The sequence below is a fragment of the Octopus bimaculoides genome, chromosome 16 (genome assembly GCF_001194135.2).
Source record: "Octopus bimaculoides isolate UCB-OBI-ISO-001 chromosome 16, ASM119413v2, whole genome shotgun sequence".
Lineage (NCBI taxonomy): Eukaryota > Metazoa > Mollusca > Cephalopoda > Octopoda > Octopodidae > Octopus > Octopus bimaculoides.
The window spans coordinates 3,890,654-3,904,156 of NC_068996.1; the positions used below are offsets into that span (position 1 = coordinate 3,890,654).

The 13,503-nt window shown below is 35.9% G+C and overlaps 1 protein-coding gene across 1 annotated transcript in view; it reads right to left on the minus strand.

Annotated features, from left to right (window-relative positions):
* LOC106877034 (adenylate kinase 7) overlaps positions 1–13,503 on the minus strand; it is a 68,994-nt gene that overhangs the window by 28,214 nt on the left and 27,277 nt on the right. The window contains exons 5-10 of the mRNA XM_014925820.2: positions 13,054–13,164; positions 11,579–11,662; positions 9,883–9,968; positions 7,036–7,126; positions 3,867–3,944; positions 2,287–2,436 (exon numbers count right to left, since the gene is read on the minus strand). Of these exons, the coding sequence (XP_014781306.1) occupies positions 2,287–2,436; positions 3,867–3,944; positions 7,036–7,126; positions 9,883–9,968; positions 11,579–11,662; positions 13,054–13,164 (600 nt within the window). The remainder of the gene's footprint in view (positions 1–2,286; positions 2,437–3,866; positions 3,945–7,035; positions 7,127–9,882; positions 9,969–11,578; positions 11,663–13,053; positions 13,165–13,503) is intronic.

The window sequence follows — 13,503 nt, forward strand, 5'->3', positions numbered from 1 at the left end:
GAGATATTGATAAATCGGGTATAGCTGATCATGTATGGCAAAATGGAGACCACCTCCCCCTGTGGGATGAAGTTAAAATAATAGACAGGGAACAACACTGGAAAATACGAAAACTAAAAGAAGCAGCACATATGCTAGGACACAACAACCTCCTAAGCAGACCGAGTGCAGATATGAATAGCATATGGGAACCGGTATTGAGGAAGGATAGAAAAATAATAGATTTATAAGCCCTAAAATTCACTCCATAATTGCCCACGGGCATATGGCGTAGTGGTTAAGAGCGCAGGCTACTAACTGCAAGATTCCGAGTTCGATTCACGGCAGCAACCTGATTAGTAATAGTAATAATAATAATAATATAATAATAATAACATCGTTAGGAATGAGAACCCAGGTTCGAAATTTCCCCAAGACACCTGACGAAGGCTGGAGGGTATATCAGCTGAAACGTTGTGTTAACAACAAACAAGATGAGGACAAATATCCATCAAATGTAAATAATGTAAATAATTCCTCATCTCTTAAATATAGAACTATAAACAGAACAATATTACTCCATCATTTTGCAAGCAATTAATTCAGTCCGGTGGTAACAGATGTCAGGAGGTCATTGATAATAAAGGGATGTTCACAAAATATTAATAATAAGGATTTCTTATTTGTTCTTGTTCCATTTTTCATTGCTTTTCTAAGTGACCCTTTAATTTTGGCCGTTGCAGTTTGGAAGATTGTTTCTTTATTTCCTCATAACTTACGAAATATTTATTCCATTCATTTGAAATTTTCACAAAAGATAGATATTAGTTATATTTAAATATGTGTAAAATATCTTGTCTCTTGTTGTTTTTATAGCCGCCACCGTATATATACATACATACATACATACATACATATATATACATACACGTATGTATGTACATAAATACATACATACATTAATACATACAGACAAATAGACAGACAGACAGACAGAAAGACTGTCAGACATAATAGTAATCCCATCCACTCAATTCAGAGTAAGGACACAGTACTGCAAGGGCATAGGGTTCAAGGGCCCAAAACCTTTTAATTCCTTACCAAAACTCTCAAAGATCTATAAGGCATAGATATAGATGTGTTTAAAGAACACTTAGACAATTGTTTTTTATCTGGTGTGGCTGTGTGGTATGAAGCTTGCTTTCCAACCACATGGTTTTGGTTTCAGTCCCCCTGTGTGACACTTTGGGCAGGTATCTTCTACTAATAACCTCAAGCAGACCAAAGCCTTGTGAGTGGATTTGGTAAATGGAAACTGAAAGAAGCCAATTGAATATATGTATATATGTATGTGTGTGTGTGTGTGTGTGTGTGTGTGTGCATGCGTGCGCGTCTGTGTGTGTGTCTTTGTGTCTGTGTTTGTCCCCTCTCATCACTGCTTGACAACCGGTGTTGGTGTATTTATGTCCCTATAACTGAGTGGTTTGACAAAAGAGACCCATAGACTAAAAACTAGGCTTTAAAAATAAGTCTTGGGACCAATTTGTCTGACGAAAACCCTTCAAGGTGGTGCTCCAGCATGGCAGCAGTCAAACAAGTGAAACAAGTAAAAGAATAAAAGAACAAAAGAATCACACCAAGAAATGCAAATATTGTGAAATTTGGCAAGAAATATAGAATAGGGGCTTAAGGTGATTAGTCTTAACTCTAATGCATGAGTAAGGCTTTATTTTATTGACCTTGAAAGAATGAAAGGTAAAGCTGACCCTAATGGGATTTGAACTCAGAATACAGTGAACCAAAAGAAAAGATATGAGGCATTTTGTCAGTTGCTCTAATGGTTCTGTCAACCACTGCCCTTTGGAAAGTATTAAATGAAAGAATAACAAAAGTGTGTGTGTGTGCATGTGTGTGAAAGAGAGAGACAAAGAAAGAGAGACAAAGAGATAGAAAAATGTGTGTGAAAGAGAGAGAGAGAGAGAGAGAAACAGACAGACAGAGAAAGAGATAGAGGAATTGTGCATGCATGCCTGTGTGCATATGTGTGTGTTAGTGTGGTTATATGCTTATGTTTAATAAATTATCAACCAGACTGTGGCTAAAACCTATTCAAAAATAGAACTTGATGAAATGGAGTAAGTTTCAAAAGGTAAATGGTGAATTTTATCTTGAATAAGATCCATAATTGGGTGCATGTGTCTTGTAGACTATATATATATATATATATATATAAAAGGAATTATAGACGTTAGACATATTAAGTCATTAACCTCAACAAGAAATATGGGTAATGAAGGAATCACATACCAGCAGCTTCCGAGATTCTTTGTATTCTTTCACCATTTCAGACATGTTGTCAACTATGCCAGACTCACATATCCATTCTATCTTCATGCTGTCTTTTATGATGATAGATTCCATCCGAATGTTCACTTGAAGCGTATCGAATTCTGCTTGCTAAACAAGGAATTAAAAAAAATGAATAGATAAAATTTAAAAGGAGGTCTTTACCCTTTTATTGTCTCAATATGTAATGTATTCAATAACAACACTTACATACTATCATTGGATCAGTGGTTTAAGAATTTAACTTCACACCCACAGGAGCTCAGGTTCAAACCCTCTAGTTAATACCTTGAACAAATATTGTCATAGCCCTCATAGACCAAAGGCTTGTGAAAGGAATTTGGTGAACAATGACTGTGTGGCAGCCGGCCAGAGAGACTGTCCTTGAGTGGCAAATGTAATCTGTTGTCCATTTAACAGCAACACCTCACCCATGCATCTTAGAGGAGTCCACTCTGAGGCAAGTATCAAGACTAGGTCTCCACTCAAAGGATTAGAAGCTTTCTCCAATCATCCCATCAGTTCCATTGACCCATGGAAAGGCTCACAGTGCTTCCCTTCTTTATGCATTTAAGCCACATAATGGCACAGAAAATAATTTAACGTGTTCTACCTGATGTAGTGTGTCCTGTAACAATATGAAATGTATTCTACAGCATTATGTAATACTTTCTATAACTATATGCAACACACTCTTATCAGAGTATGTAAAATGTTTTACAACAATATGTAATATTGCATAGCAAATGTAATGTGTTCTCTAGCAACAGTAATGTATTCTATAACAGTTGTGTAATATACTCTATAACAATAGGCAATATGTTCTACAACAAATATGTAATGTGTTCCATGAAAATATGGAATTTGTCATGGGAATATGTAATGTCTTCTACAAAATGTATGATGTTTTCAATAACAATATGTAATGTCTACTACAAGAACAAAATTCTGCCGAGGTTATCTTTGCCTTTCATCATTTGAGGTTGATAAAATAATTACCAGTTGAGCATGGGTTGATGTAATCAACTTAACATCTTCTCCCAAATTGCAGGCCTTGTGCTAAAATTTGAAATCAATTTGTAATGTATTCTGTAGCAATACGGTCCTTGTTATCATTTCATTATCACTCGCCATCATTCTTCTTACTATTATACTTGTTATACACCAATTTTTGTTTGATCAGTTTACCATTGAAACTGACCAAATATATTTTTTTATTGAAATGCAAGTTATTCCTCGATAAAGATTAGGGGAAGGCTCTATTCCATCAACAGATAACAGAGAACTCTCAATAGATTACTGAAATGTTCTGTCATAAGGTCACAGATAGACCCTGTCATTAGGATAAAGAAAACATTTCATACAAGTAGCTTCATCAAGAGTTTCCTGAAAATGTATCTTTAGATATCAGAAAAACTCTATCATGAATTCAGAGGGACATTCTGTCATGAAGTTACACAAAGCAACTCGGTTATTGACCTGGTCATAAGAATAATCTGCTTTGCTTGTAGTGTGTGATATATAAAAAAACAAAGACTTACCGTGAGTGTGTTCTCTGAAAGAAAATCTTCTGGGGGAATCTTTTGTATTTTGCCAGTTGTTAGTGCCTTGCTGATACTCTGAAATAGAAAAAGTTTAGAACATGAATCCTAAAATGAAACAGTATGTGGCCACCACACATTCATATATAACTAGCATTTTCATCATCATCATCATCATATTCAATGTCATATTCTTTTCTACTCTAGGCACAAACCTGAAATTTTTGGGGAGGTGGGGCAGTCGATTAGATCGACCCCAGTATGCAACTGGTGCTTAATTTATCGACCCTAAAAGGATGAAAAGCAAAGTCGACCTCAGCGGAATTTGAACTCCGAATGTAAAGACAGACAAAACAGTGCTAAGCATTTCGCCCACCATGCTAACATTTCTGCCAGCTCACCGCATTTGTTCAATGTCATATTACAATAATTTTTTCCATGGATGGGCCTCACATTATCACAATATGCATTGTGCTTCTTCTTCATAGAGTAACAGAAAACTGAACAACATTACTGTTTCTATACCTCTGTGATTTTTTTTGTCTTGGGGGCTTTTTTTTTTCAATGACCAAACAATTTACAGTGTGCACTGGATGAACTTTTATGAAGTGCTTGGCATTAGTGAAGTTTTCTGCAACAGAACTAACAAATCCCTCCTAAAATGTATCTGTTCTTACCTAAAATTATTGCCTTTATTGTAAGGTTGCCTGCAATGTAGCTGGCAGAGCCCATGTCTTCTTTGTACATTGCTACACACACACACACACACACATATATCTATGCACACGCAAACACATGCATATATATATATATATAGATAGATGGATAGGAAAATAGACAGAAAGAAACATACATACACACACATACATACATCAACTTCTGTATCCAGATTACAAATTTATATTTATACCAATAATAACTGGAGCACTTGATCTTGTAAGTAAATGCCTGTCAGTCTGGATAAGTTTAGATTTTTAGAAAAAGATATCAAGCCAACTGACTCGCACATTACAAATACAACTTGTAAGTGGAACAGTAAAACTCTGCAAGACTTTTCCCAGGTTTAAAACGTGGCATTGCTTTTGTTATCTACGTTCCAATGATGGAGCTTCTTCAGTGGAAGAATTTAAATGATTAAATACAGAAGAGAAACACACACATGCACATGAAGGTACTGTGAATAAAGATGGAGTGACCCATGAATATTTCACCAGACTTAGAGAAATATGGCAGTCTGAACTCTCCTCTAACAACAAGACAGTACCCTACAATATATTTTCAGCACCAGTGTTGATTCCAACATTTTGGATACTTGATTGGTTTGTAGAAGAAGTCCGCTCTATAGACATTAAAACCTGCAAGATTCTAACATTGAGTGGAAACTTCCACAGAAATAGTGATACCGACAGGGTCTACCCAAGGAGAGATGTAGAAGGCAGAGGCTCGAAATCAGTGCAGACAGCCTTTGAGTGTCACAAAGTCTATCATAGACAGCACTTATAACAGCAGCATAAATAAATACATTAACTTAAGAGATGAAAAGTGAAGAAAACAATATCCTATGTGTGAAGCGCTCTCTTTCTGATAACCTCCCATACAAAAGAAGACCAGGAAGTGAAACAATCAGCATACCAAAAAAAGACCATGCATGAGTATGTTTCTCATAGATTAGAATATGGTAATATATAATACACACACGCACTATACACAGAAGCAGACAGACAGATAGATACAAAAGAAGTGCCAGAAAGAGTACAACAAATTTCCTGCAGAGAGTGGAATATGCAACTTTTCAAAAAGAGTCCTTCTTCAAGGTGATGGTGACAGGAGGTAAGCAACTGAAATACAGCAAGGTTTTGTATCCACTATGGTTGAGAAACTGGTTAGCAGTATAACAGATTAGTAGTATAAGACATGGGCTCCATTCAAAGACAGGAAGCAGAAGAAGGATTTTTTTCTACACAAGTTAGTGGTATAGTAATGTGGATCAGGATTGGCCCAGTTATGAAACCTCTTCGAAAGCCAAACTGAAGAGAAAATATTCACCCAATTCACATGATTCCATCTAAGAGCTGTACAGTCATTATATTGGTTTCAAATTTTGACACCAGGCCAGAAACTTCGGGGGAGAGGATAAGTCGATTACATCAACCCCAGTCAACTGATACTTAATTTATCAACCCCGAAAGGATGAAAAGTGAAGTCAACCTCAGCAGAATTTGAACTCAGAACGTAAAGACAGACAAAATACTGCTAAGAATTTTGCCCAGTGTGCTAACAATTCTGGCAACTGTTTGCCTTGTATAGTCATTATATTGATTAGTGTTTTGATGCTAGCACCCCTACTAGACAACAACTCAATAGAGGTCCTCCCTTTTGCTAACTTTTCTACACTTACTTAAAATTTACCTCCATCTTATTCAACCCCGTCATTGGTTTTCTCAATATTCATGTGCACCTTTTCCACCTCGTTCCACCTCCTTCCACCTTGTTCCACCTCGTTCCACCTCCTTCCTACTGACGACACCTTCTCCTATCACCACTACCCTTATAATTTCATAAACTCTTTGTATTCCTTTATTTGTTTCAGTCTTTAAAATGCAACCATGACAGGGGACCAACTCGAAGAGTTTAGAGTCAAGTAAATTGACGCCAGTGCTTTTTTTTTTTTTAAGTTTGTTATTTATTCTATCAATCCTTTTTGTTAAAACACTAAGACCTGAGGACATAAACAAACCAACACTGGTTGATAATCAATGAAGAGAGGACAAACATGAAGGAATGCACACACACACATACACGTGTATATACACACACACATTTACATACATGCACACACACACACACATGTGCATATGCACACACACACACATGCATAGACACACACACACGCACACACACACACACACATGATGGGCTTTCACTCAGATTCTCATTACCAATTTCCCTCATAAGTCATTGGTTGGCCACAATCTATGGTGCAAAACACTTTCCCTATGTGCCATTGACCACATTGATCTTGCCTTCTCAGAAGAACTGCAAAGGCCATAAACAAACCAATAAATGAATTCCCAAAAGGGCTTTCTCATAGCTTATATCACTTAACAACCTGTAAATACCACACCTGCCATTGAAAAATCCAAGAATATAACAAATGGTCTATTATTACCTTAATAATTTCTTCAAGAGTATTCATAGAGTCATCTTTAGCAATTATGTATTTTCCTTGAGGAGAGGCATCAGCAATATTCTGTATAACCCTAAAAATGAAGCCAACCATCTGTTAGACAGATAAATGTGAACTTAAACAGCACAGAGAATTTTGGGGTTCATCTAAGTTATGATATTACTCACTAGAGTGTTCTAATACTCAACAGGTAGTGAGTGCTATGACTGTAAGTCTATGTGATTTAACCCTTTAGTATTTAAACCGGCCATATCCGGCCAAGATGTTTAATCTGTTTTATGTTCAAACTGACCAGATCGAGGCTCTCACACCTGCACTACAATGTTATTCTACATTAAGTAATTACACCATCAAGATCTTGAAGCTATGAGATAATGCATGCTTAATTCAAATCAATGTGAATCAAAAAGCATTATGTTTGATAAAATAATCTGAACACTAATGGGTTAAACAAGTAGGATGAATGGACTTGAAAGATAACATAGAATGAAATTTATACGATATTTATCTTTCATTTTTTCCTCTTTTCAGTCACTGGACTGTGGCCATGCTAGGGCACAATCTTGAAGGATCTAGTCAAAGAAATCTATCCCAGGACTTATTTTTTAAGCCTGGTACTCATTCTATCAGTCTCTTTTGCCAAAAACAGCTAAGTGACAAGGACATAAATAAACCAACACCAGTTGTCAAGTGGTGATGGGGGACAAACACACACACATGGGTATTTACATATACATGATGAGTTTCTTACAGTTTCAGTCTACCAAAACCACAAACAAAGCTTCGATTGGCCCCAGGCTATAGCAGAAGATACTGGACCAAGGTGCCATGTAGTGGGACTCAACCTGGAACAATGTGGCAGAGAAGCAAATTTCTTAGCATATATAAAATACAAGGAGTTTTTGTCAGGGTAACTCAAACTAGTAGATATGCACTTTGAGTACTCAGATTGGTATGTCACTAAAATTCTGGTTTGAACTGTTATTGAAGATGTGATTTTGTGACTGCCTTTTCCAAAGCAGCTAGAAGTGTACCAAATGAAATTTATAGGATAGTAATAGAGACATCCCATATCATTCAGTGATTGTTCACTGCATCAGCTGCTGTTGAACTAGACACAGTTACTCATTTAATTGCACAATATATAACAGTTGTTGTTATCATAAGTGGTTGGTATATAAATTGATCATGAAGTGATACAGGAATGAAGAAGTCACAAAGAAATAATAACTGTCTAAGAATGGGAAAAAAAAAAGCCATCAAAGTGCTCTGCTGGGGAAATATGATACATTGGAAATCTTCAGTCATGAAGTATATGGTAAAGAAATGTACATAGATCCTGGCAATTTTAGCTTATCTAACTGAGATATTTAACAAATTCATATATACAAGCAGACAAGTGAGCAAATGGTCTTAGGGATCCAGATAGAAAGGCAGGCTTGTGGGTGGGCAGGCAAATATGCACGTATGTATGTGATGTGATCAATGCGATGTGATGCAATATCGTATAATGTGTGTATGTATATTTTTATGTAGGTGTGTGTATGTGTATATATTAGTGTGTGTATGTATGTATATATATATATATATATATATATATTTACATGATGATAGCTGTCTACTCGTTAGTCAAGCATGACCATTGCTGACTGGTAAGTGCCAGCAATGTCTGTGCAAGAATTTTAAGTCATGTGTGGTTTGCACAACACCATAATGACACTCACTAGCAAATATGAAGAAGCCGAGAGACAAGCAAAGTGCAAAATATCCAGCTCAGTAGAGCAGAGGGTTTTATATGCAAGTTAATCTTCTCCTAGAAGGATGCCTTAAAGACCAGGGGACCCTCACCAGCATAGACATATTGCACCCTTGGACACCAACCTGAGTACTATGCATATGTGTATGTGTTATTTCTTTACTACCCACAAGGGGCTACACACAGAGGGAACAAACAAGGACAGACAAACGGATTAAGTCGATTACATCGACCCCAGTGCGTAACTGGTACTTATTTAATCGACCCCGAAAGGATGAAAGGCAAAGTTGACCTCGGCGGAATTTGAACTCAGAACGTAGCAGCAGACGAGATACCGCTAAGCGTTTCGCCTGGCATGCTAACGTTTCTGCCAGCTCACCGCCTTGCATATGTGCATACACATACCCACTCACACACACATCATCATCATCATTGTCAGTAGCATCGTTTTTATGCCCCCTTTCCCATACTTGCATGGGTCAGGTGGAGTTTGTTAAGGCAGATTATTTCCTACAACCAGATGCCTTTCATGTTGCCAACCCTCACCTGGTTCCAAGACAAATAATATTTACTGGAAACAACGGGGACCATTTGTATGATGGTAATGTTCATTTATAACAATTGTCTGCTTGTGTGTGTGTGTGTTCACACACATATATATAGGTGCAGGCATGGATGAGTGGTAAGAAGTTTGCTTCCTGATCACCTGCTTCTGGGTTCAATCCCACTGCATGACACTTTGGTCTTCTTTTATAGCCTCTGGCTGACAAAAGCCTTAAAGTACGTTTGGTAGACAGAAACTGAAAGAAGTCCATTGTGTGTGTGTGTGTGTGTGTGTGGTTGTACCCCATCACTGCTTAACAACTGGTGTGGGTGTGTTTACATCCCCATAATTTAGTGGTTTATCAAAAGAGACTAACAGAATAAGCATCATGCTTAAAAAAAAAGCACTGAGCCCCAGCATGGTCGCAGTCTAATGGCTGAGACAAATAGAAGATAGAAAAGGATATATATATGAAGAGTAGCAATTGATGATTGAAAATAGATCAATAATTACGAGATGTTTTACTTACGCAGCAAGATCTTTTATGTGAATTGTGGGCACAATATTATTTCCACTTCCAATGCATTTCAACACAGGTTCATTGTGCCAAGCACTCTGGCAATGAAACAGTCGTAGAAATATTTCAGAGAAGCATTCAGAATATTTACATTTGCAAGCAATGTTAATACAAAGGAACATAGATTGAAAATGATAAAGATGACCTGTTAAACTGCAACTGATTCAAGCAGCCATTGTTAACATCCAGCCTTTTTATGCAAAAATAGTTACCATTTGTTGTGAAATTTTTTGTATAGAAAGAATAGCAGGAGGAGGCTAATGGATCAATTTTTGTTTTTTTTTAATATTGCTACAAATTTCTCTGTATAAGTTTGGTTGGGATACTTTTTTCTACTCTAGGCACAAGACTTGAAATTTTGTGGGAGGGGGCCAGTCAATTAGATCGACCCCAGTATGTAACTGGTGCTTAATTTATCGACCCCTGGAAGGATGAAAGGCAAAGTTGACCTCAGCGGAATTTGAACTCAGAACATAAAGACAGACGAAATACCGCTTGGTTGGGATACTATAGGAATTGAACTATAATAAGAGGCTGTGTTATAGTTTTGGTGTGAGAAAAATAGAAATAAAGATGGGTTTTTTTTAATTAGTGTTTCTTGGTAATTTTAACCAAAACAAGAATTGTTACTTAATATAAATGAGAACAATGTAGATTTTGATTTGTGCAATGCAGTAAATTTTCTGGGGCAATAGTACTGCTAAGTGTAGAGGGTAGATTTTAATGCACGTATTTTGCATAATACAAAGTCATTTTTTATATTATAAACCACTCAGACCATATTTTGATGGGTATACAATTACAGTTTTATCTGGAATAGTGATGTTGGTTAATGTTATGGGTAGGAAGGTGATTAAATGAGTGTATTGTGGTGTCTTTAGCTGTGATATTGGACTTTTTAATATAAGAAGTGCTGGATAAATTTTGATGGGCAAAGCCTAGTAATTTTAGTGAGAGCATGATGTGGATAAGTGTAAAAGGTAGAGAACTGATTATAATGGATTTAAATTGGCAATTTTAGTGAGAAGAGATATTGCATTCTGTATTTATGACCAGAGTAATGTGGAGATTTTGTGTAGGAGAAATAATGTAATTTACTATACTCTCGGAGTGGTTGGCGTTAGGAAGGGCATCCAGCTGTAGAAACTCTGCCAAATCAGATTGGAGCCTGGTGTAGCCATCTGATTCATCAGTCCTCAGACAAATCGTCCAACCCATGCTAGCATGGAAAGTGGACGTTAAACGATGATGATGATGAGTATAGAGTAAATTTAAAAACTTGAACTTTGGTAGTTTTATTGAGAAATAGGGACGTTTGTAGTGTGATAGCTACAGGGAAAGTAAATATAGAAGGTTTCTGCATTTACTATTGTAGGGTTAGGGTTATTGTAGGTGGAATGTGGTGGTTTCAGTCTGGCTAGAATTTTTAAAAAGTAAATCAATGAGGAAACAATTCATCTGAAATTTAGTCTAGATTAGGCCAAAGTTTTGCAATGTAGACAAAAATGAATAATAGCTTGATGTGGGCAAAATTTTCCCAGCCAGATTGAGACAGAGAAATTTACAAAAAGTAACACATTGCAGAGAAATGGCAAATAACTTGAAATAGCATTGTAACAAAGTAAAGCTGTAGCATAATGAAACTCACCTTGAACCAATAATGAAAAATGTCTTCTTTGCCTCCATATGTTGCACCAACTGCAAGAACACATGTGTTCAATTTCTTCTTGGTCTGAAAATGTTTTAAAGATCATAATACATTATATTTGACGTTCAGCAGATTCCAGACGAAATGTCTCACAATTATTGGTTAAAAATAACTTTAAATTCAGAGTTTAGACCACAATTAAGTTGAATGAACATTTCAGCCATCCATCTTCATTATACAGTGTTCAGTTGATTCAATAATTAATGTCAGCACCTTGGTCTTGAAAGATTTGATACTTATAATTTGCAGAATGGACTGATGTAATATCAAATGAAGTGTCTTGCCTAAGGACAAAATATGTCACTCAGTCCAAGAATATAAACCCACTCCCTTATTATCATAAGTCTAGCCTGTAAGGCAGTCCCTTCACTTCATTCTTTAAGAACTCAAAAACACATACCAAATGCTAGCGTCCACTTTATCAATTTTGCAAACCCCTAGTTTTCTATCTATCTTTAAAATCTTTTATTATTTTAATATTTTTTATGATTCAATGAAAAAGAAAAAAATAAATTTTTTTAAAAACAAAAGCAATTTATTTTGACTATTCAGCTCTACTATTCACAGGTACCATATTTAATAAGTGACTGGCTATTTTTGGCTTCAATCCCCAAAGAAATCTTTTATACTTCTTTTAGGAAAGATATCTAGTTTTGTCTTGATTCTTCAAATGATGATGGAACCATAGAGAAGCTGCTGTGATATACAGCAAGTGTTGAGTATTTAAAAGCGAGTGGAGCCAACTCTGTCAAGGTTAAAAAAAAGCTGATTTCTTACATACACACACTCAAGCACATGTGTACATACTCAATATGTGTGTGTGTGAGAAAGAGAGAGAGACAGACAGACAGACAGAGAAAGCAAACACAATCCTACAAGTAGAATGGTACTTTAGAATAAATATGAATAGTATCTAGAAAAGATGTAACTTTTGCAATTTTCTATATTCACATCCCTAAAATACAGGAGCACAATATGTAGTCAAAAAAAAAAAAAGAAAAAATCCCAAAAAGCTGTCTTATTTAGGAAGCAAAGTTAAGAAAAGTGACACTGAATGAAATGTATTACACCATTTAGTTACAATCAGAGTAAAATTCTTGCTCAAGTTGCTTTTGTTTTCCATAAATCCAGAATTGATTAAAAATGAGAGGACAGTGATATAGTAGGATGTATGCATTTAACCTGGCGCTTTAATAATGTGTCACTAAGGTGTCATAGAAGCGATCGACAGAGTTGACAACAATGACAAATATTATGACACAAACGATCCTCTATCATTAAAGATATAATACTGAAATATAAGGGATTAACAAACCTAATTCTCACTAATCTAACTAAGCCAAATTCCAATTCAAGACAAAATATGAACAAAAAAGGAAAAAAAAACAAAACAATTTAACAGTCAAGCACTTTACCCCTTTGCCAAGTTTTATGACTGTTTTCTCAGCGCTGATGTGATCCTTGAAGTTTGAATGTGGCCTTCTCCGACGGTAATCATCTTTGGTGAAAGGAATATCTGGGTCCTCCTGCAATAAGAAATTTCTTTGATGTTTAAGATCTTAAATCTTAGATGTATTAGAAAAAAAGCTTCCATTTGCATAATTCAAACAAAACAACAAAGAAATATAGACATCCAAAGGAATACATTAAACATTGTAATAATAATAATAATAATAATAATAATAATAATAATAATAATTATTATTATTATTATTATTATTATTGTTCAGTAGTTTTATTTTTATAACGTGCTTTCACTTCACTACGGAGCGCAGCTCTATGCGCCTTGGGTATGTGCTGTGGTTTGCTGTGATGCTCTTATGGTTACTGTATTGAAAGTGTTTTGCGTAGAATGTGTGCAGTAC